Source organism: Ursus americanus, chromosome 13 (genome assembly GCF_024610735.1).
Source record: "Ursus americanus isolate L20-20 chromosome 13, mUrsAme1.1.p, whole genome shotgun sequence".
NCBI classification, from domain to species: domain Eukaryota; kingdom Metazoa; phylum Chordata; class Mammalia; order Carnivora; family Ursidae; genus Ursus; species Ursus americanus.
In genome coordinates this window covers 70,027,377-70,051,555 of record NC_142139.1, presented here as the reverse complement: position 1 = coordinate 70,051,555, position 24,179 = coordinate 70,027,377, and the positions used below count along the sequence as shown (strand labels likewise).

The 24,179-nt window shown below is 38.3% G+C and overlaps 1 protein-coding gene across 4 annotated transcripts in view; it reads left to right on the top strand.

Annotated features, from left to right (window-relative positions):
• PPP3CC (protein phosphatase 3 catalytic subunit gamma) overlaps positions 1-20,073 on the top strand; it is a 101,079-nt gene extending 81,006 nt beyond the window's left edge. The window contains exons 11-15 of one of the 4 annotated variants that reach the window (XM_045774137.2): positions 8,845-8,871; positions 9,794-9,875; positions 10,502-10,599; positions 16,581-16,610; positions 17,751-20,073. In XM_045774137.2, the coding sequence (XP_045630093.1) occupies positions 8,845-8,871; positions 9,794-9,875; positions 10,502-10,599; positions 16,581-16,610; positions 17,751-17,977 (464 nt within the window). In that variant the 3' untranslated portion in view covers positions 17,978-20,073. The remainder of the gene's footprint in view (positions 1-8,844; positions 8,872-9,793; positions 9,876-10,501; positions 10,600-16,580; positions 16,611-17,750) is intronic. The other 3 variants (XM_045774139.2, XM_045774140.2, XM_045774141.2) reach the window with 3 other exon arrangements.
• The last annotated feature ends 4,106 nt before the right edge of the window (positions 20,074-24,179 follow it).

The window sequence follows — 24,179 nt, the reverse complement described above, 5'->3', positions numbered from 1 at the left end:
GTAGATATAAGCTGATACATGCTTTTTAATTTTTTTCCTGAAAGGAAATGAAGAATAACCTTTTATAGGCTATGATGGTGAATTGAACATGCTTCTAATTCCATTCCTTTCTGAAACTACACTAAAACCACAATACAATTTTGGTTTTATTTAAGTGATATAAACTAAAGATTTCCACTTTAGTAATGCCACACTAGATAGCTTAAATCAACCCTGACTTAAAATAACTGTAAAAGCTAGACACAATATTCTAAAATTTGCTTTACAGGCATTCAGAAAGCTAACAAAGTAAAATAATTACCAAGTTGAGATCTGGAAAAAAGGCATAAATCCAGAGAGATAAAACCAAAATTTGGGACTGTTTCTCTCCTGGATATTCATGAATTTCAAAAGAAGGGACTAAGAGGTTGAGCAGCCCTCTTGGTAGAAACTATAAAGTTAGGGCTTGGGACGCCTGGGTGGCTCAGTGGGTTGGGCATCCAACTCTTGATCTCAGCTCAGGTCTTGATCTCAGGGTTGTGAGTTCAAGCCATGTGTTGGGCTCTATGCTGGGACGTGGAGCCTACTTAAAAAAAAAGTTAGGGCTCATGGCTTGCCAGGGATGATGTGAGGGCTGGTAAGTTTCTGCTCGTTGGTTGGGGACCCCAGAAGATTGCATCTATGTAAGAGTAAGGGTAAACTGGAAATAGAACAGCCCTGAAAGGCACTATAGCCTACCTTCATATCATTTCAATCCATGAGATTTAAATAAAGTAGCCCTAGGCACCTGGCAAAAGCAAACCTCTCTATAACTCTCTCTATATATTATCTCTAAGATAACATCGTGTAACACTTTAAATTATTACAGATAGTCTTTGAAATATAATATGTGACTCACAACCAAAAATAACTAGGCATATGGGGAGATATAACAACATGAATGAGAACCAGTAGAAACAGCAAAAAATAAAAACAGATGCCAGGTTCTCCAGACATTGGCTTTATCAGACTGAACTTTAAAACAGCTATAGTAAAAACCAAACCAAACCAAAACAATGCTTGCTGTGTTTGAGAACATAAAAAACTGCATCGAAAGTTTTGGCAGAAAATTGTGAATTATAAAAGCAGAGTTGATAAAACATCAAAAGAAAATGCTAGGAATGAAAAGTAAAATAAATTTTTAAATTGTGAAAGATGAATTAACAGATTCAGTAAAGCTAAACAAAGAATAAATGAACTAGACAATAGGTCGGGAAAAAGCAATCTAGAATGGATCATGAAAAGAACAATGAAATACCAAAAAAAGCCTTAAGAGACAGAGGATACAGTGAGTAGGCTTATCATCTGTGTGTGTGGAGTCCCAGAGAAGAGATAGAATGGGATAGAATCATTATTTGAGGAGATAATAGATAAAAATTTTCTAAAATTGACAAGCATTAAGCCACAGATTGAAGAAGTGCAGTAAACCAACGCAGAATGAATACAAAGAAAATAACACCTGAGTACATCATAGTAAAAGTGTTTCAGATGACAAAGAGAAAGATCTTAAAACAACCAGAAAAAAAGAGATTTTCAAAAGAGACCAGTTAAGACAGTAGAAGCAAGAAAAATGGGATAACATATTCAAAGCACTGAAAGATAATAATTAGTAACCTAGAGTTCTATACCTAGCAGGAATGCCTTTCAAGAATGAAGAGAAAAATAAGCATTTTTCAGATACTCCTCCCTTAAAAAATTTACTTGGAGAATTACCAAGAGACCCACACTAAGTGAAATTTTATTTTATTTTTTAAAAGGTTTTATTTATTTATTTGACAGAGCACACAAGTAGGGGGAGCAGCAGGCAGAGGAAGAGGGAGAAGCAGGCTCCCCACCAAGCGGGGAGCCTGATGTGGTGCTCCATTCCAGGACCCTGGGATTATGACCTGAGCCAAAGGCTTAACCGACTGAGCTACCCAGGTGCCCCCTAAGGGAAATTTTAAAAAATATTACTCAAGCAGAAGGAAAATATCATATGGAAGCTTAGAGATTCAAGAAGAAATAAAGGGCAAAAATAGTAGAAAATATGTGGGTAAATCGAATGTAAACCATATTACACAACAATAATAATGTTTTATTAGGTTTAAAAGAATTAAAACATAAGACAATAATAATTGGCAGTGGGATAAATAGAGATAAAGTATGTGAGGGGCTGCATTATCTGGGAAGAAGGGGAAAGTAACTGTTAGCATTATACTGGGTGGGGGACTGGCTCAGTTGGAAGAGCATGCGACTTTTGATTTTGGGGTTGTAAGCTCAAACCCCAGGTTGGGTATAGAGATTACTTAAGTGTACTTTAAAAAATTGAAAAAAAAAATTATATTTTGGTAAGTAAGAGATACATGTTGTAATCTAGAGTAACCTTCAAGAAAAGAGGTTTTTAAAGTATATCACTTTTAAATTACAGAAAAAAGTGGAATGATAAAAAATAACCCACAAGAAGGCAAGAAAGGAAGGTACATATAACAATAAGACAAATAGAATAAATTATCATGATAAATATTTCAGAAATTTTATTAAATTTTAATATTTAAAAGACAAATTGTCAAGTAGGATTTTTTTTAACTTTATGTTGTATAAGACAATCACAACATCAGGATACAGAAAGTTTGTAAGTATAAGGAGTAGAATAAATATATAATGCAAACACCAACCAGAGAAAAGTTTAGATAAATATTACGTGAAGTAGAAACTAAAAAATAAGATGTAACAATTTTATGAGTGTATGCAATTAATAATATGGCTTCATAATATATAAAACAAAAAATAACAAGTACAATGAGAAGTAAAAATATTCACAGTGATGGTGGGAGAATTTAACAAATATCTCTCAGTAATTGATGGAACAAGCGCACAAACAAAATTAGGAAGATTGTAGAAAATTACAATGGTAATTAATGAACCTGACCTAATGGACATATAAAGAACACTGCATCCAACAGGTGCTGAATATACCTTTTTAAACACAAGTATCATTTACAAAAATTGACCACGTACTGAGTTAAAAGCAAGTTTCATATGTCAGAGTATTTAAAATCATAATGACTGTGTTCTTTGACCATATGCAGTTAATACATACATCAGTAACAAAAAGATAATCTAGAATATCCCCATATTTTAGGAGACTTGGGTCACCTGGGTGGCTCAGTCGGTTAAGCATCCAACTCGTGATTTTGGCTCAGGTCATGATTTCATGGGTGGTGAGATCGAGCTTCAGTCAGGTCCACACTCACTGAGGAGTCTGCTTGAGATTCTCTCCCTCTGCCCCTCCCCCCACTCACACTCTCTCCCTCTCTCTGTCTCTAAAATAAGTAAATTTTTAGAATAAAATTTCATACACACACACACACACACATGATAGGAGTGGCTGGCTGGCTCAGTTGGTAGACTGTGTGACTCTTGATCTCAGGGTCATGAGTTCAAACCCCACATTGGGGCTAGAGCTTACCTTAAAAAAAAAGTGTATGTATACACACACACACACACACACACACACACACATACTTGGTAACCCATGGGTCAAATAACAAATCACATAGAAAATCTGAAAATATTTTGAGCTGAATGAAAACGAAAAGTAGTGCATATTAAAGTTTGAGGACAGGCATCAAGCAGGCAGGCCTGGGCCTGGGGCTGGAGCCTGAACCTTGTGGCCATGTCAGCAGATGCTCACTGGTTGACAGCTTCTGCTGCTTCTGAGAGGAATTAAGTTATACTTGATCTTAAAGTAACAGGATCGTCAGAATTAATTAAAATAGATGCCATCTACCAAGAGTACTTCAAAAATGTTAATCAGGCATTTGCCTTCATATTCTGAGTCACCCTACAAGCAGAGAAATGAATCATCACCCAGAATGGTTCAGTGTGTACAACAGGGTCCAGAAAACTCTCTCACCTTGAATAACTGTGGTGGACTGACCAAGAGCAATGTGAAAGTGGTCAAACTTATTGACAAAGCAGCTGCTTCTGTGTGATGTCTTCCAAAATGCATATAAAATCTTATATACGGCTTAGTTGCAATGTATCTTGAAGGCAGTTTCCATGAACAAATTAAGTTGTAAATTTAGTTCACCTTCATACCTCATTTTGTGATATAAAATCAGTGCTTAAATACAAATTGATTTAAACTTGGGGAAAAAAACAACAAAAATTGGGGGATGTATCTAAAGCTGTGCTTAGAGGAAAATTTATAGCTTTAGATGAATATACTGGAAAAGAAGAAAGGCGGAAAATCAGCATCCATCTCAAAAAGTTGACAAAAGGATAGATAGTAATTTAAACCTAAAGAAAATAGGTGAAATGAAATTAAAAATTAAGAATATTAGTTACAAAATAGGAAAGAAATACAGAAGTAGTAATACCAAAATGTGCTTTTTTAAAAGACTAGTAAAATTGATAAATCCCTGGTAAGACTTACCAAATAAACAAGATAAGACAAAAATAACCAATGGTAGTACTGAAAAATGATACATCAGACCCTATAGACATTAAGAAAATAATGAGAATAAATTTATACCAATGAATTTTAAAACTTGGGTGAAATGGATAGATTCCTGAACAATGTAACTTACTCAAACTGACACACTATAGAAAATCTTAATAATTACATGCCTACCAAGAAATATGATCTGTAATTTAAAATCTTCCTATGAAGAAAATGCCAGGTGAAGATAACTTCACCAACAGATTTACCAAACATTTAAGAAAGAAACAACATGGACGCCTGGGTGGCTCATCGGTTAAGCATCTGCCTTCGGCTCAGGTCATGATCCCAGGGTCCCGCTCGGGCTCTCTGCTCAGCGGGAAGCATGCTTCTCACTCTCCCTCTGCCTGCCACTCTGCCTACTTGTGCTCTCGCTCTCTCTCTCTGTCAAATAATAATAATAAACTATTAAAAAATTTTAAAAAAGAAAACACTAATTTTACACAAATTCCTCCTGAGAATAAAAAAGAAGAAATGCTCCCCAGCTCATTTAGTGAGGCTAGTATAACTATGATACTAAAATGTGAAACGACATTAATATAGATACAAGAATCCTAAACAAAACAACAGATTGAAACTAGCAATATACATAAAAGAATTATGTCTCCCAACCAAGTTGATTTATTCCAGAAATTTTGGAAGATTTGGCATTCAAAATTTAATCAGTATATAGTAATGTAAGATTTTTTTTTAATTTTTTTTTTAAAGATTTTTTTTTTTTTTTTATTCGACAGAGATAGAGACAGCCAGCGAGAGAGGGAACACAAGCATGGGGAGTGGGAGAGGAAGAAGCAGGCTCATAGCAGAGGAGCCTGATGTGGGGCTCGATCCCATAAAGCCGGGATCACGCCCTGAGCCGAAGGCAGACGCTTAACCGCTGTGCCACCCAGGCGCCCCAAGATTTTTTTTTAAGATTTTATTTATTTATTTGACGGAGATAGTGAGAGCATAAGTAGGAGAAGCAGTAGGCAGAGGGAGAAGCAGGCTCCCCGATCAATCCCAGGACCCTGGGATCATGACCTGAATTGAAGGCAGCCGCTTAACGACTGAGCCACCCAGGCGCCCCAAGAGCTTTAATAAAAGCAGAAGCTGGGTGAGGGATGTATGTGAACTCTATAGTGTCTTCACAACTTTGCTGAACATCTAAAACTATTCTAAAATAAAATTTTATTTAAAACAGTATAATTCACTGCATTAAAAAGGAGAAGGAGCATATCTTAGTAGATGTAGAAGCAGCATTAGGTAGAATTCATCCTTCTTTTGCAATAGATCCCTTAAACTCAGCTTAGAAAGGAATTCTTTAATCTAACAAACACAGCTATAAAAGCCTGTTGCAAACATCATATGGCAAAATGTTGAAAGCTCTCCTTAGTGATTGGGAACAGACAAGAACACCAGTTATCAATACCTCTGTACAATATCGTATTAGAAGTTGCACCCAATACAATAAGGCAGGAAAAGAGCAACATAGGGTATAAAGATTGGAAAGAGAGAAGCACAACTATCATTATTTATAAATTTAAAAGAATCTATAGATTGTTAAAATCAACACGTGCATGTAGCTGAGCTGCTGGATACAAAGTCAATAAGCAAAAATCATTTGTATTTCTATTACCAGCAACAAACAAAATGAAACCTTAAGAAAGATGCCATTTACAATGTCCTCCCTAACAATAAATCTGACAAGTGTGTGGTACCGCTAAGCAACAAACTGTAAAACATTATTAGAGAAATTAAAGGAGGTCTGAATAAATGGAAAGAAATAAAATGTTCATTGATTTTTGGAAAACTCCATTTTGTAAAGATCTCAATCATTCCTAAATTGATCTATGGTTTCAGTGCAAAGTCAAGTATTAACAGCCCATTCGATTCTAAAATTCATGTGGAAATGCTGAGGATAGATTCTAAAATTTGTATGAAAATGCTATGGGTAGGTACCAAAATTAGTATGGAAATAGCTTAAGTCTTGAAACAGGGTGGGAGGACTTGTTTTTTATATCAAGATTTACTCTAAAGCTAGAGTAATTAGAATTATTAGTGCAAGAACAGATGAGCACTGAAACAGAAGAGAGAATCCCGAAACATCACAATGTGTGTGGACACTTGATTTACATCAGAGGTGGTGCTGCCAGGAGTAGTAAGAAAATGATGATAATAAGTGATTTGGGAATATCTGAGAAAAAATTAAACCTGACCCATATCATATTTCAAACCCCAACGTAATTTCCAGATGGATTAATACACTCAAATATGAAAGGTAAAACAGTATAAAGCTTCTAGGATTTATAATATAGAATATCTTCATGACCTTGGGGTAGAGAACAATTTCTTAGGACACAAAAAGCACTTCCATACAGGAAACTATTAATAAATTAGACTATGTTAAAATAAGAACTTGTGTTTACCAAGAGACCTGTTAAGAGTGGGAAAAGACAAGGTGCCAAGTGGGAGAGCGTATCTGCAACACAATCCACAAAGGGCTCACTTGCAGAACAGATGAAGAACTGCAGGCCAGTTAGATGAGACTTGCACAAGCACCTCACGAAAGAGAGTATCCAAATGGCCTGTAAAGATACGACAAGATATTCATTCACATTAGTAATTGTAAAAATGCAAATTAAAACCACAATGGATGATTCTGTACACCCACCAGATTGGCTAAAATTAAAGATGCATTAACAAGAACACACGTGCTGGCCTGGATGTGTAGCAACAGGAGTATTCCTACACTGAAGTGTAAAGTAGCACGTCCACGTGAGTAGATAGCGCCAAGCTGCTGTTCAGAGTTGAACATCTACATCATAATAACTGAGCATTCTAACTCTAGGAATATAGTTCACGGAAATAGCAGCAAAGAAAAATGCATAGGAATAGTCATAGCAGTCAAATTCACAATAGCCAAAAATTGGAATCAGACCAATGACCACTGACAGTAAAAAGGATGAATTGTGGCATATGTAGTGGAATTGTATGCAGTAATGACAGGGAGCTACAACAGGCAAAACACAGGTCAGTCTTACATACATAATGTTGAGCAAAAGAAACCAGGCACAAAAATACGTATCTGATTGTTCCAGTTACGTAAAGTTCAAAAACAAAACCATAGTGCTTGTGGATCCACACCTGCTTACATGGTAAAACTATGAAGAACAGCAGGAGAGTGATTTCAATAAAGGTCAAGATTTTCTTTGGGAAGAGAGAGGCATTATACATTTGTGTACTTTATGTTTCTCATACTTGACAATAAAAAAGTTTAGAAGTTACAAACCTACAAAAACGTGGAGATTTTTGCAGGAAGTTTTAGAAGCTGGAAAACGAATTAATCTTCCTCACTTGGCTGATTCAAGAAAGTTAAAGTAATGGGGAATGCTGAGTTCCAGCACAGAATTCTCAAAAAGCAAAGGAATTGGTAGTGGCAGTTTCTAGAATTGGGGACTGTGGGTGGGTCGGGGGGAGGGGGGACATGGTCACTGAGCTAATATAAGACTAGGTGGAAGCTGTTTGAAAAGCAGTTACAGTCCTGGTTGCCACTGGGCAACTGCCTCTTCTCCAGCTCTGGAGGCTAATCCCCCCAAAAAAGGGTAAGCCAAAAGAATTTCTGCTTAGGTATACAACTGAGGGCATCAATACCTTGCCCAAAACAGGTGAATTGAGTGGCCATGTGCATCCGCAATCTTGATACAGAGAACTCCCTCACAAAGGCCCACCCTGATCACTACCTGTAAAACTGCCAGTCAGCAGTCCACCCAGCAACTTTTCGGCCCCCATTCTCAGTCACAAGCAGACACCAAGGATTACCAGCCAGCTCAGGAAGTCTTGAAGAGAACAACACAGACAGCAAAAAGCAATGTGAATGAACTTGAGATTCTGAAGAAAATATAAAACTGAAAAAGGGAAAGCCTATAATATCTCCAAAAAGAAACAGGAAGATAGTGACTCCATTCAACATAAATACATGGCTTTAGTAAGAGATTTGTAGGCTGTTTATTTTGCCCTTTGTTTTTTGTTCCCTGTTTTCAAGTCATTTGTTTCCCAAATATCTTTTTCTTTGTCCGATTTTATTTGCATGACTTGTGGGGATAGGGTATTTTGGATGACAATAGGTGTAAATTAATGTAAAACTATAAACTTTTAAGAAATGGGAAAACTGCTTACAGGAAATCTATAATTTAATACTCTGTCATGCTACCAAGGATGCCTCTTCTGAGCTGATAAAGATAGTAGCCTGCTTCTCTCATTGCATTTCACTTTGATTTTTTTTCTCTCTTTCATGTCAACTTAAATTTCTCTTCCCATATTTCTATTTTCATCTCCTTGTTTCTTGGTGTCTCTTCTTGCTGAAGATCACTACATTTCAAGCTATCGGAAAGGTATCCGACTAAAATGTGCTAAGAGCTTAATACTCGCTGTCTGTCCCACCACAACCTATTAATTTTATTAGACCTTTTTAGTTGCAGTTGAGTGATTTCAGACAGGCTCTCCATCCTCCCTTTCTGTCTTAGTATAAATGTTTTCTTTGCACCTGCCATATAATTCTGCAGGATATCGAGAGCTGGAGGGGTGAGGAAGGAGAGGCCACGTTTCTCTTTCTGACTTTTGAGTGCGGTCACCTGGTGCATGCCTGGACCTTAGCTTCTCATGTGTGAGCTGTTCCCTGAATCTTAGATGAGAAAAGGCCATACAGTGTTGTGGTAACTTTTTTGGTGTTGCTTTATAAAGACCTTCCCTACCATCATAATTTATATTGCACAGTTGTCTGTGGTAGGAAATAACTCACCAGTGTGTGAGTGAGTGAGGATTATAGAATGAAAGCAGCCCTCACTAAGTTGAGGAGAGCTAGCTCTGTGTTGTGTTTGCCTGCAGAAGACAGCTGCGTGAATCATCACTTGCCAGTTGGCAAGCCAAACCCCGCATCCTGAGGTGGCCCACAGCATTCTCAGAAGAGATTTTTGCTGTAGTGACTGTCTTTGTTGGCACGTGTATGTTTCATTCTTCACTGTGCTCTGTATTTCAGAACCACAAATAAGTTCCCACCTCTTGTAGGTCCGTCCAGTCTGTCTTTGTTGTGACCCCCTCCATTTTTTTCATCTTGTTTTTCCCCTTTTCTGGGTGTTTTTTTCTCTTGCTCCTTAGAACTTCCTGGGATTTTTGTTTGTCTAAACAAACTTAGGCCTTGATTTCTTTTTTTAAAACAACAGTTTCTTTAACTTAGAAAAATACTTCATCCTGCATTTTTAACAACTAACCTGTTAATACATTCTTTTAACTCACTGAGTCTTTGTATTCCTGAAGGAGGCACTACAGTTCGAAAGGAAATCATCAAGAATAAGATCAGAGCCATTGGGAAGATGGCACGAGTCTTTTCAATTCTGCGGTAAGGATAAATCTGTCATTACAGTATGGAATCAGCACTTGGAGAGAAAATTAGAAGTTGATTTTAGAACAGTTTTTTTTAGAATTGGAGTTCGGTATGATTGGATAGGTCTTCAGAGTCAGAGCTGAGTGCACATTGAATCTGACCTATATGTTAAAGTGACTAGAAATGTTTTGACAAACATTCATTTGGTACAAGTTTAGATATAGTGAATGGAGTGATTTAGTGTGGATTCTGGAGCCACATTGCCTGCGTTCACATCCTGGCTCGACCTCTTCTTAGCTGTATGATTTTGAGCCTCAGTTTTCTTGTCAATAAAAGTGCAGTAATAACAAGACCTGCCTTATACAGTTATTAGGAGGATTAAATGGGATGATATAATGGAAGAATTAGAACAGTACCTGGCTATTAAGTACCTCTAATTGAAAAACAAGAACCTGCTGGTTGTTTAAAATTGTAATACTTACAGAAAACATCTTTCTTTGGGTCAGGGAAGGGTTAGGAAGAAGGAGAACCTTTCCTCCATCTCTGCATCTTTTCTTAACTTCCCTTCCAGTATCTTTGAACTGAACTGCTGCGCAGTAGACACCCTGGCATTAATGTAGGGCTTTCACCTTCCTTTGCAGGGAAGAGAGTGAGAGTGTGCTGACTCTCAAGGGCCTGACTCCAACAGGGACACTCCCTCTAGGTGTCCTCTCAGGAGGAAAACAGACCATTGAGACAGGTGAGTATGAGAAATACTCCTTTCATGGAAGGTGTGCTCCCATTACCCAGCAGTCAACATAAAATTTAAAATTAGGCCTTCTTTCAATAAATGATACTAGAGCAATTGGATATCCGTATGGGGGAAAAGTGAATCTTAACTCTTCTCTCTATATACAAAAATTAATTCAAAATTATTATAACTTAAATGTAAAAGAAAAAATAAAACTTACCAAAAAAAGTATGGAGAGTATTGGAGTAGATAGAGTCCTTAGCTAGGACACAAAAAGTACTAACCTTAAAAGAAAAAAAATCAATTAATTAAATTTCATTAAAACTAAGAATTTCTGTTCACAAAAATACATACTTAGGAAAGGGAAAAGGCAAGCCATTAACTGAGAGAAGATTTTTTGCAATAGATATGTCTGACAAAGGGCTTAAATTTAGAATCTATAAAGAACTACAAACTCAATAAGAAAAACACAAACAACCAATTTTTTTAATGGTCAAAAGACTTTAACAGGCACTCACAAAAGACAGTATCAAAATGGCCAATGAGCATATGAAAAGATGCTTAATATATTAAAACCACAGTGGATTCCACTACATATTCACCAGAATGGCTAAAATTAAAGTCTAACAATACTAAGTGTTGGTGAATTTGTGGCGAATAGAACTAGATACATTGCTGGTGGGCATGTAAATTGGTTCAACCACTTTGGAAAACTCTTGGGCAGTAAAGCAAAACATGTATCTCCCCCATAAGCCAGCAATCCCAGACCTGGTATATCAAAGAGAAATAAGTGCATATGTCCATCAAAGGATTTGCATAAGAATGTTTACCATAGCTTTATTCATATAGCCCAAAACAGGAAAGAACCCAAAGGTTCATCAATAGTAGAACAGATAAATGTGTTCTGTTTATACACTGGAATACAACACAGCAATGGAAAAATAACATTACGAAGACATGCAAAAACATGATTGAATCTCACAAATATTATGGTAAACTAAGAAAGCTAGGCACAAAAGATCACAGACTCTCTGATTTATAGGATGTTCAAGAATAGGCAAACTAGGGGCGCCTGGGTGGCTCACTCGTTAAGCGCCTGCCTTCGGCTCAGGGCGTGATCCCAGCGTTCTGGGATCGAGCCCCACATCGGGCTCCTCTGCTGGGAGCCTGCTTCTTCCTCTCCCACTCCCCCTGCTTGTGTTCCCTCTCTCGCTGGCTGTCTCTCTCTGTCAAATAAATAAATAAAATCTTAAAAAAAAAAAAAAAAAAGAATAGGCAAACTAGCCAGAAGTCAGAATGGCACTTCCTCTGGTGGGAGGATATTGACCCAGGAGGAGCAGAGGGGACTTCTGGAGTAGTGGCGATGTTCTGTATCACTATCTGGGTAGTAACACAAGTGTATTCACACACAAGAACATATAGAGCTGTGCACATGATAGGTCTCACTTATGTATGGTTTTTTTTTTAAGATTTACTTATTTTAGCAAGAGAGCGCTCGACTGAGGGTCAAGGGAGAGAGAGAATCGCAAGCAGACTTCCCGCTGAGCACAGAGCCCACGAGGGGCTTGATTTCACAACCCTGAGATCATTACCCGAGCTGAAATCAAGAGGTGGATGCTTAACTGAGCCACCCAGGCATCCCACTTATGCCTGTTTTATTTTGGGGTGTTAGAATTTCTCAGAGAGGCTGTTTGCCTCTGCCTGCGAGCCATATCCTACTCCAGTGCCACAGTCACCTCTCCAGTCAGGGTGTCAGTTCTAAAAGGCACATAGACGCTGGCTTGTAAGGAGAGGACTTTATGGAAGCCTGGAATGAAAAGGTTGATGTTTGTCAGAATAGATGTAGATCTGGTCAAGCAAGATGACTGATTCTAGGCACAAAAACTGCAGTTGAAGCATTGGCAACTTAAACTAGAGTTCACTGCTTTTTCCCTCTTGTTTATTAAATTGTTTCTATTTAAGGTTTTCTTTTTTCTTGTCATCCCGTTATTTATAGGAATCCTTTGCTTTTTGTGGTAAGTCTACTGATATTGATTAATAGGAACAAGCCTTTCCCCCCCTTCTTATAGGATTGGATTCCTCCTTCTCTTTCAGATTAAATCTTGGAATATTAGAGTTTAACTATTTAGAAGGGGAATGAACATTTTCTCCTTGGAATTACGTAACTAATTTTCTTAACTTTTTTAGTTTCATGGAAAGGATTAGTAAACCATTTCAGGTTGAATTATTTTTCTCTCAAAAGTACAGTTTCTTGTAAGCAAAATACTTCCCACCATTACTTTGTTTGGTAACGTGAGCTACTCTGAGAGCACTTCTGACAAGGCAGGTTGGAATTAGTAGGAAACCCCATGGGTGAGGAAAAAGGGAATGTCTTCTATATCCGTACTTGAAAAGTTTTGGAAACTTGCTGATCCACAAAGTTGTTGTCGTTGTTTGTTTGTTTGTTTGTTTCTTTCTTTCTTTCTTTCTCTCTTTTTTTTTTTAAGTTTATTTAAGATAGGGAGAGAGAGTGAATGAGAGAGCAGGAGCAGGGCAGGGGGAGAGGGAGAAGCAGAGGGAGAAGCTCCCTCCCATGAGCAGGGACTCCGATGCAGGGCTTGATCCCAGGACGCTGGGATCATGACCTGAGCTGAAGGCAGACGCTCAACCCTCGGAGCCACGCAGGCGCCCCAAAGTTGTTGCTTCAGTCTGGACCTCGAGAGCAGGTCTGGGATGAATAAAGACGAGAACTGTATGGATGTGCTACTTGGGGAGTTGTTTGTTCATAGTCTTTTGGTCTGCCTTTTGTTCTCAGTCCCAAGTATGTATTATAGTTTCTCTTCATTCCTAATTGGAATAAGAGTGTTTTAATCAAATAGGATTTTTTATCGATACTTTTGAAATTGATAGACGTCTTCAGGAATGCGTAAGAACAACACTAAAGTTGGAGCTAGCTTTTTAGAGCTTCTTATGTCTCTCCTTGATTGACAGAAACTGAGTTTATTTGTCGTTTTCCATCAGAGTCTCAGTTCTACAGGTTCATTGGCAAACGGGAGCATTAGCTAAAAAAGACCTTTTATTGTTCCTGTAACTTTGCTTGGAGAGCTTTCAACCAACAATATCCCATATGGCTTTATAGCATATATTCATTTATGCCTTACCTTGTTCCAAGAGGGATTTGAATAAGTTACAGTATACATATAACACAGTGAATAAAATAAATATGCTTGAAATTTGGAGCACAAAGGAAAACAAACAAAAAGCCAATAGACAGCCACAAATTTTACTCCCAAGCTTCCTAGTACCGAAATGAAGAGGAATGCCAAGAACTGAATGAGATTCACAAAGACCATAAAATAAAAAACAAATCTGTTATAAATTGGACTACATCAAAATTAACATTTGTGCTGCAAATGGAACCATCATCAAGAAAGTGAAAAGACAACCCAACCCATAGGATGGGTGGAAATATTTACAAGTCATAGGTTTGATAAGGAACTGGTATCTAGAAAATAGAAAGAACTCTTATAATTGAATAATAAAAAGACAACCCAATTAAAAAATGGGTAAAAAAGTTGAATAGACATTTTTCCAAAGACATATGAGTGGCCAATAAGCATGGGAAAAGTTGCTCTATATCATTAGATGTTAAGGAAATACAGATCCAAACCACGATGAGATAGCACTTCACACCCATTAGGATGGCTGTGATCACAAAGACAGGGAGTAGCAAGTGTTGTTGAGAATATGGAGAAGTTGGCCCCTCCTACCCTGCTGGTGGAAGTGTGAAACGGTGCAGTACTTCGGAAGCCAGTCCGGCTGTTCCTTAGGTGATTAAACGTGCAGTTGACCTTACGACCAGCTGTTCTGCTTGTAGCTATATACCCCAGAAAAATGAGAGTGTATCCACACAAAGACTTGTATGCAGATATTCACAGCAGCATTTTTCGTTAGAGCCAAGAAGTGGGAATGGCTCAGGCGTCCATCACCTGATGAGGTGGCTCTTCACACAGTACCATACTATTCAGGCATAAAAAGGAATGAAGTGCCGGTACCTGCTTCAGTGTGACTAAACCTTAAAAACATGCTGAGTGGGGGCCTGGGTGGCGGAGTCGTTAAGCATCTGCTGTTGGCTCAGGGCGTGATCCCAGCGTTCTGGATCGAGCCCCACATCAGGCTTCTGTGCTAGGAGCCTGCTTGTTCCTCTCCCACTCCCCCTGCTTGTGTTCCCTCTCTCACTGGCTGTAAAATCTTTAAAAAACAAACAAACAAACAAACAAACAAACAAACATGCTGAGTGAAAGAAGCCAGTCACTGAAATCACATACTGTGCAATTCCATTTATATGAAACGTCCAGAACAGGCAAATGTGTAGAGACAGAAAGTTGATTATTGGTTGGCTCTAGGATTAAGGGAAAGGGATGGAGGTAAACAGCATTCTTTTTGGGGTGATGAAAATGTTCTAACCATAGATTGTGATGGTTGTACAACTCTAAATATATTTAATCACTGAATCGTACACTTTAAACAAGTGAATTTTATGGCATGTGAATTATATTTCAGTAAGGAAACATAGTAAAATAAAAATAAATATATATATAAATTAAATATAAATAAATAAACCAGTTTCTCAGTTTTTTGTGACTGTTTCTTATAATGCCCCTTAATGCAGGCTGGTATCTTAATACCCGGTGCAAAAAAATAAATTCTAGAAGGACCCTAAACAGTGTAATACTAGTCCACATTTTACCACGTAAACTCTAATTAGACCAACAATCTGTATACAATTTCAGCCTATGCTTTGTTCTTCAACTTTGTAACAGCAGCGGTGATGTACTGTTTAAAGGTACTGTTGTTTTCTTGTGAATGTTTATTCTATTTGAGGAGATTAGAGAGGGTGTGACATTGCTTTACCACAGGCCTACATATGGTTGACAAACTTAAGCACTGATAAGTTGATTCCAAGTTTCCATTTTTCACACTGTGATAGGAACTTAACTGTCAGTTCTTCCAGTTTCTCCTCTCATTGATACACAAAACCTCAGGAACAGCATTATTTTTCCCTGACTTCTTGTAAAAATTGGGATGGAGGAACTGAGAAGGTTCTTCTAATAAGATCTTTCTTGCTGCAGCCTGTAACCTTTTCATGTGTTAGGCTTTAAAAAGATGATGCAAGGACGTTTACTTGTTGGCAGTAATTTTTAAATTACTTCCTTTTCCATCACCGAAGGAGAAGTCCCTCTTAGTAATTGGCCTGCTCTCCTGCACAGTGAATGGAAGCTGTATGGTTTGGAAATGGCAGCTTCTCCTAGATCTCTAATCCCAGATGGTACGGGAATTTGTATCCAGTATTGAGTAGTTTTATGTCTTTGCCAGTTTAGTACTCCACCCCTGGACAAGAAATAACCGCTCACTTAAAACCCATGTTTCTCTCCTTCCAAATGCTAGTCTGTTATTCAAAGCCCATTCTTTTTTAATTAAGTAATTTAAAAAGGACAGTTGGACCCCACATAAATTGCTTAAGAGCAGTAAGAAGTAGTTTTAAATAACTGTTTTGAATAGGACCCAGCAACAGCTCATGTAATACCATCTGAGCTGTTAGAAACTAAAGAACAGTTGTAATGTTAAATTATTTGACTCAAGTTATTTTGATATGTGAATGTCAAAACGTAAATTAGCAGCTGGCTATTTAAAAATGAGGAAAGCAACATAACTCTTGGTTTCTTATAGTCAGCTTGACTGACCCATTGTCTTAGCTATAGATGCTATTAGCTAAAAAGGTTCCCATGCCACCTGAAATGTTAAAAGTATTAGAAACCCTCGCCACCTCACATTTCCCCCCAATTTAGTGTTTTGCAGTAATCCTCGCTTCTCGAACTAGTTGACTTTTATTATGGATGGGAATAGGCTGAGGTGGGAGCCTGGGTTGTCTGTGCTGGCAGCAATGCTGTTGGTTTACTCACTCTTTTTCTGTCTTCATTTTTGCATGCCACTGCTCCTGCCTCTTACAGCCACAGTAGAAGCGGTAGAGGCCCGGGAAGGTATGGCCATATTCCTATGATAGATGTGATCATGTGTCTGTCTACTAGTTTTAAAGAGCTATGTCAACATTTGAAATCTTCTATTATTGCGTCACCAGAACTGTAACAGTGAGGAAAGGAATAAATATTTCTAGGCATGCTCACAAAGTGTTTCCTTTGTGTCCTATATTTGTGTTAATTTAAATGACCCTCTCCACAGCTGAAGTCCTCTCTGGGCTCTCTCAGTTTTAATGCAATGGTTGAAGCTTAAGCAACTGGTCATGAGGAATCAGGTAGTTTAATCCTGTAGCCCTTCCATATAGAAGTGACTTCTGTGTGATTACTAGAGACTCAAACAGGTCAGCCTCTTTATCTAATGATTCTAAAGGATATCAAGAGCAGAGGCAAAAGTAGGCAAGGATTTAGTTTGACTCATTTCTGAGGTTGCCCTAAGGCAGTCAAGCTAAATTATCTCTGTTTCTATGAAAACAAATTTCAAGTAACAGATCATCTATGAATCTGACAATGAAAATCATTGGAATTGATAAACTTGTGTTATTTATTCAGTTGTTTTGTTAAGTAAGGTGGTTCAAAACGGGAATGCCTTTCCTTAGTGCTACTGAAGTTCAGTTAGAAGGAAGATATCCAGAAGCTGTTTTTCAGATGCCTTTTAACTTACATTCAGCTCCTGGTTGTGCACGAGAAAAAGCTGTCCTTCTAGACAAAAAGATGAGCTCTTTTATTACTTTTTTTATGGTCAATATGGTGTTCGTGCTATAGTTAACTACTCTGTTTAACTTGTTTTATTATTCTAGTGTTGCCTTTTCTCTTACATTAAGCATATTTCAGGCCCATAAGAAACCCTTTCTCAAATGTATTGAGGTTAAAAATGAACTTGTTAGCGATTTGTCAGGTATACTTATGCCATGATTAATTGAGCTTCTGTGAAAATCGCTTCCACAGTTTCAACTGCCCTATGAGCCTTAAGGAAGCAGTAGCTTCAGACAAGGCTGATCCAAGTCAAATATTGCCCGTTACCTTCACCAGACATGTGCTCCAACCCTTCTATGGTTTTCTCTAGGAGGTTGCTGTATGCTAAAAAACTTGAAGCTTGTTGCATTGCTGTCTAATCAGGCTCTTCCCTTTCCTGTTTTCCCATAGCCATCAGAGGATTTTCGCTTCAGCACAGGATCCGGAGTTTTGAAGAAGCCCGAGGTCTGGACCGAATTAACGAACGGATGCCACCCCGAAAAGACAGCCAGTACCCTGATGGGCCAGTGAAATTGGTTGCCCCTCCACAACCCAACGCTGCGCACAGGAACGACAGGGGGAGAAGAGCCAGTAATGACGCAGAGCCCTGCTGTGGCACAGGTGGATCCAAAACTTAAGAACAAATTTTATTTATTTATTATTGGAAAACAAAACACAAACAACTTTAACAACTTAAACCTGGAGGTGCATTCATAATTCAGTCTGCATTTATGCTGTAAGAAAGGTGACCATTTTATAAATTGTTTTTAATTTATGTTTAATATATATAAAAAGTGCATCTGTTTTGTTTTTCCCTTTTTTTTCCTAATTTTTAAGAACTGATCTGATTGTCTGATAAATATGTGAAGTCTTGTGCTACAAAGGGGACCTTCCCCTAATAAAAGGGCCTTGGAAACCTCCACCCTGGGTTTCTGACTTGAACTAGCCAGCCTTTTCTTCTGTTCTTTTGGAAGGCGATAGCTTTCATTTCAGACTAATAATAGTTTTTCAAACTTAAGAGGATGTTTTTCTTTTCCCTTCCTACAGGGTGCCATTGAAGAAGATTGCTCAGATTTCAGTGGCTAAAACTTTTAATGGAAAACTTGATTAGTGTAGAACTTCTAAATGAATAACCCAAACCTGGTGATTTGAGGGCCAAGGAGAATGTTTTCCATATAACCTACTTTTGGACTCTCAGTTCTCTCTGAATACATTCTAGTAAGATAAAATAAAAAGCAGTGAGGGATTTTCTTAGAATTACTCAAAATTTCTTCTTCCAACCATGGGCATGATTGATTTAAACTTCCCTTAGAACTTTGGAGGTTTCTCAACTGTTCCCAGATCCTTTTGCTTTCATTTTTGAAGCCCAGGTGATTTACCCAACTGCAAGGGAAGCTACATTTCTAAATATTTTATAAATGCCCTCCATAGAGCTTTCAACAGTAAGAGGTGTTTATGTCCTTCTGTGTGACTGCATCAGCTATTGTGTCTGTTCTCCCCTTTGTCCTTCTGTTTTTCTGTGTCAGTGTTTTAAAAACCAACTGGGGTAATGGAAACTGACTAGGGTAGAATGATTCCCTTATGAATTGGAAGTCTTGCTAAAGGGCATTGGATGATGAGGATTTCCTATTTTCTGTATCAATTACTGGGGTGTTTCTCCATCTTTAAGCACTCATTGGGCTGGACTCTGTGTCAGTCTCCGTCAGCATATTTTGGAACATGAAAACAAGCGTTCAGGTACAGTGTTTGAATAGTCTTCTCTTAGTTTTTCAAGTAACAACCAGTGAGGGAAAGAAATTTCGGTGATCCTTGGGCTCCCGTTTTTGGTTTAGTCTGGTGACAGGTGCCATGTCATAATACTCATTGGTCAACTTTGTAGTGAATGTGCATGTCTGGGCAATACTACACCAAAGTGCTTATTTACGGAATTCTTAATATCATTTGGGATGTAGGAGTCCAGCATTGAAGCAAGTATCTCTTGACAGTACTACTTTATGTTGTAAGCTTTAAGGACACCAGAAACCTTTTTCAGAAAAAACAAGAAACCCCCAATACCCCACATAATTTTACTAGAAGAATGAGGATTTAGCCCATCTATCTCTGTTTTCCTATACCTTTTGCTAACAGTTCCCAATTTATGACAGAGATCAAAGCATTTTGGGGCTTGGAATCTGGTGGCATGGATTACTTTGTCAGTAAAAACGATAGGAAGAATATGGGGGAAGGAGATAAAAGACCTCTTACTGGGTTATGAGTAAAACCTATGAAAGGAGGGAAACAAAGTCTTGAGTAGTTATCTTTACCGATGATTTTTTTATACTCAAAGAGGGAATTCTTCACCTGGATTTCCTCACACTCCACCCTCCCCCAGTCCCACTCTAGAAAGGACCACTGTTTTGGAAATCTCACCTAAAATGAAGATCAGTCGACATGACAGATTTGATGGATGAGTCTCCATCTCTTTCTCCTTTTCTCCTAGCTGAGGCTGTTATACATACATAATCTGCAGGTAGAAACCACTCTTGGGGCGCCTGGGTGGCACAGCGGTTGGGTGTCTGCCTTCGGCTCGGGGCGTGATCCCGGCGTTGTGGGATCGAGCCCCACGTCAGGCTCCTCTGCTGTGAGCCTGCTTCTTCCTCTCCCACTCCCCCTGCTTTGTGTTCCCTCTCTCGCTGGCTGTCTCTGTCTCTGTCGAATAAATAAATAAAATCTTAAAAAAAAAAAAAAAAAAGAACCACTCTTAAGGGCTTCAGTCATCAGGCAAGTAGTGAAATAGTTACTGAAAATCTTTACAAGCACAGATGCTGTTCTAGTAAAAAGGATTATTATTTAGGAATGTCTTAATTATCTTTTCAAAAACAAGTTGTACAGTAAAACAAATTTCCTTGACAGAGGCTTGGCAAAAGACCTATAAATACAGAGAAGAAACTGAGGGTTGCCACGGTGGAGAGGGGATGGGCAAAATGGGTGAAGGCGAGAGGGAGATCCTGGACTCCAGTTATGAATGAGTAAGTTGTGAGTATAAAAGGCACAATGTAAGAAATACAGTCAATGATACCATAGTAGGGATGTAAGGGGACAGATGGTAGCTACACTTGTGGTAAACATAGCATGATGTATAAACTTGTCAAATCACTAAGTTGTACATCTGAAATGTAACGTGTGTCAACTATACAAAAAAAAAAAAAAAAAGGGATGTATTTTACAGGTACCCTGTGAGCTGTGGGGGGATCAGCCAGAGAGGTAAGAAGTCATGATTCAAGAAAATCAGAGTGAGTTTACAATAAAGCAACAAGGAAGTTAGGTTTGAAAATTCAAATTCTGTTGAATTCTGAAGGTATAGGTATTTCTTATGTTCTATAGAAAGTTGGGGTGTGTGTTTCAATAGTTTAGAAAGTTGTGTATAAATGTGTCTCCATGTGATACAGGTAGCTTCTGAAGGTGAGACGGTCAATCTATACTGTCATCTGTATTTGCACCTATGACTCAAGACGGTTTAGAAGGCATGAGCTTTGGGGACATATACATATGTATATATGTATATGTATATATATGGATGTATCCATATATGAATATACGTATTGTGATAACAGTACTTGTTCTTCACATTAGACTTCATTAGAGGGTTTTTAACATATTTTCGAATGTTTTAATCTAAGCAGTAGCTCCTGGGATGGCTGGTTTCCTGTTCCAGGTTTGCCTAAGGCCATCATTTCAAATACTTTAATTGCTGTCAGAGCTCTGCAATATCCCCATTTTCAAAGCCTCTTCTGTGTTATTAAATCTTCCCCCGCATGTTTTAAAGATACTAAAAATACTTTTATCTTGTTCTCCTTCACTTTAAGGTCCATAGGGACCTTATTTTCTTCAACTCCTCTCATCTGGGGGGAGAAAAACACTTCTCACATCAGTTCCCCACACATGTTGGAGGACCCTTTTGTATACGTTACTGAAATATCACTTAAAAAAATGACACTTCCCAAGAACCAGTTTTTCTAATTTTGATTTACATCTACATCATATGAAATTTCAAATTGATCAGATGACTTTTTTTAAGTAAAAATTTGAAAACTCATTAACACAAGCTTAAAACATACATCCTTTTTAAATCTGTGTGTCCTGAATATTTAGAGCAAAAACAACCCAGGAAGCCAAGGGGGTGTGTGTGTGTTTAATGGAATGCTAAATAAAAGCAGCCTCAGTTTTCTTTAAAACCTCAAGGCAAACACTTGGTTATGGGACAGACAATTGCTGATTTGTTGGCTTTTTGTGACTGGATACTGACTGACAAAGTGAAAATTGCATATCACACTCTGATGGGCTTGATCTGGCCCCTTGTCTAGGGATAGGAGAATCAGACTTTCCAGGAATATCAGTATTTCTCATATCCTTCAATCTATATTTACATTGCCTTTTCTGTTCCTACACAGATGGTTGTGGTTCAGTGAAGCAAGTTTCTGTCAATAGCAGAGATTTGGTTTCTTCTCCTAGTAACTTAGGTATGACTTCCTGACACTGTTCAAAATAGGAAAAGAAAAATCCTTTTGTTTGTTTTGCCAACAGAATATTATTATTTAGGGGCGCCTGGGTGGCTCAGTCGTTAAGCGTCTGCCTTCGGCTCAGGGCGTGATCCCGTTGTTATGAGATCGAGCCCCACATCAGGCTCCTCCGCTATGAGCCTGCTTCTTCCTCTCCCACTCCCCCTGCTTGTGTTCCCTCTCTCACTGGCTGTCTCTGTCAAATAAATAAATAAAATCTTTTTTAAAAAATATTATTATTTAATGTCATTTAGGAGCAAGGGTGAGATTTCTAAAATTAGATAACTTTGGGGCTTTTCAGCCTTGTCTTTGTCACATAGATCCTCTTCTAAGTAATTTTAAAACACAAAGTTTGAGGCAGCTGCTCTTCGTAAGAAAAATATTATAAAACATGCTTATGTGACATGCAGCTGGGCTTACGTGGTCATTACTCAAGAGTCTCCAGCCTCTCAGAAGGTGTAAGGCTGAAATCACTTCCCTCCACCCTTGTTTTATGTAAATATTGTAGCTGATCTCCAGAATTTTTGACCTTATTTATCTATAAATAAAATTAAAGCTCTTGAGAATTAACTGTCTAAGTTAAACAGTTTAGGTTTAGGAAGAGCTTGCCCCAGATTGACTAATTTGTAGTTTTTCTTTGTATTATCAGGTTTTTCCCTCCAGTTTTTATATTGAAAATTATTTCTGAACCCATAAAGACTTATTAAGATATCATTCTAGAATCTCCAATGTTTATTATAGTTGTTATAGTAACAATGGAACCCATGTTTTTTTCAGAACATTATTCAGCTTTTCATACCTAGGCAGAAACATTTCAGAGGGAAGGTAATCCCGAAGCCCCAGTTATGGTAATGAGGCTCCAATTTCCTAAGTCATTTGTGGTTATAATGATGGATACCATCTTGCCTGGCACCTGGTCCACATCTTTCCCGAAGTCTGCCATAAGAGGGAGTAAAGGGCAGCCAGTGGGGCCCCAACAGGAGCCAGAGGAGGTTCCGGGTGACCTGAAAGGTAGTTCCAAAGCACTGTGTTGCCACAGTCCCTCTTCAGCACTGCTGTGATCAAACACTCATAGGAAAGCCAGAAGAAAGAGCAGATGTGTATAGAGGAAGAAAATTGTGTAGTTGAAAAAAAAGGGTTATTACTCTTGAGTTGTACAGAGAACTGTGTTAACAGTAGAGCTTTGTGCCGTTGCCAGAGTGTGAAAGAGAGAACCTGTGTTACTCTGAGCCTCATGGCCTGTCCTGCCTATGTCTCGCCAGCCAGAGTGAATGGGGCCAGGCTTAGCTGCCTTCGTCTATGCAGTCACAAAGGTAAAGATGATACTGGCAAGGATATTCCCTCCTGGGAGGCCTTGGCTGCACGCCCCAGCAACCTTGGCAAGACTTGCTAAATAACACCTTTGTCTGAGACAGGGTTATGCATCTTCTCCTCTTCTACACCCTCATGACAAGTCAAGGTGGCTTAAGATCAAGAAGCAAGGACATGGATGTAGACCATCCCTCTGAGCAGCTCTAAAGTAGAGCCATGCACACCGCCTTCCTGTAAGTTCTTGCCCAGATCCCCTTCACTTCCTGACATAGCTGTCTCCGAATAACGTTTTATGGGGGGTTTTTTGCATGTTGAACTGAAAGTGCATGTAATAAGAAGGAGGCCTACCATGGATTTTGATTTGCAGCAATAAAGACAGGTTTTTTGGTCAGTCAGAGAACCTTTTCGAAGATGCCATCATGAACGCCTTTCTTTCCTTTCTCAATGCACTGTGACCAATAGTATTTTTCCCAGTGGAAATGTTAGCAGGCATTTTCCAAGAAAGGATCCTGGTTTTGCTTCCTAAATGAGGTGGTCAGACATAGATTAGCTTGTGATGTCATTTTTTAAAAGGCTTTTCTGAGTGATGGATTATTTGCTTATTGCTGAGAGATTACTTGCTTTTTCTTGCTTTTGGTTAGGTTAAAGAAAATGGTGGAAATGTTATTTATTGGCAGAAATTAATAAGTCTTTTTTGTGATCAAGAAATTAATTTGTTAAAACTTTCTTATTGTAAATTGGAAGTCATCTTTAAAAAAAAACTTAAAATTAAATGATAACTTTATTGGCTTCCTGTGTCTTTATTTCCTTTATTTCCTGGTAGAGTCACTTATATTTGGCTCTTACCCATTTAATAATTCCAGAAATCAGGGCGATGTTTGATGTCTGGTCTGGTCTCTAGTAAAGGAATCTCATCACAACAAAGAAAGACCTCTTTCCCTTACCTCCTCAGCCCTTTCTTTAGTTTTAAATAGGCCTTGGGGGCTGCAGG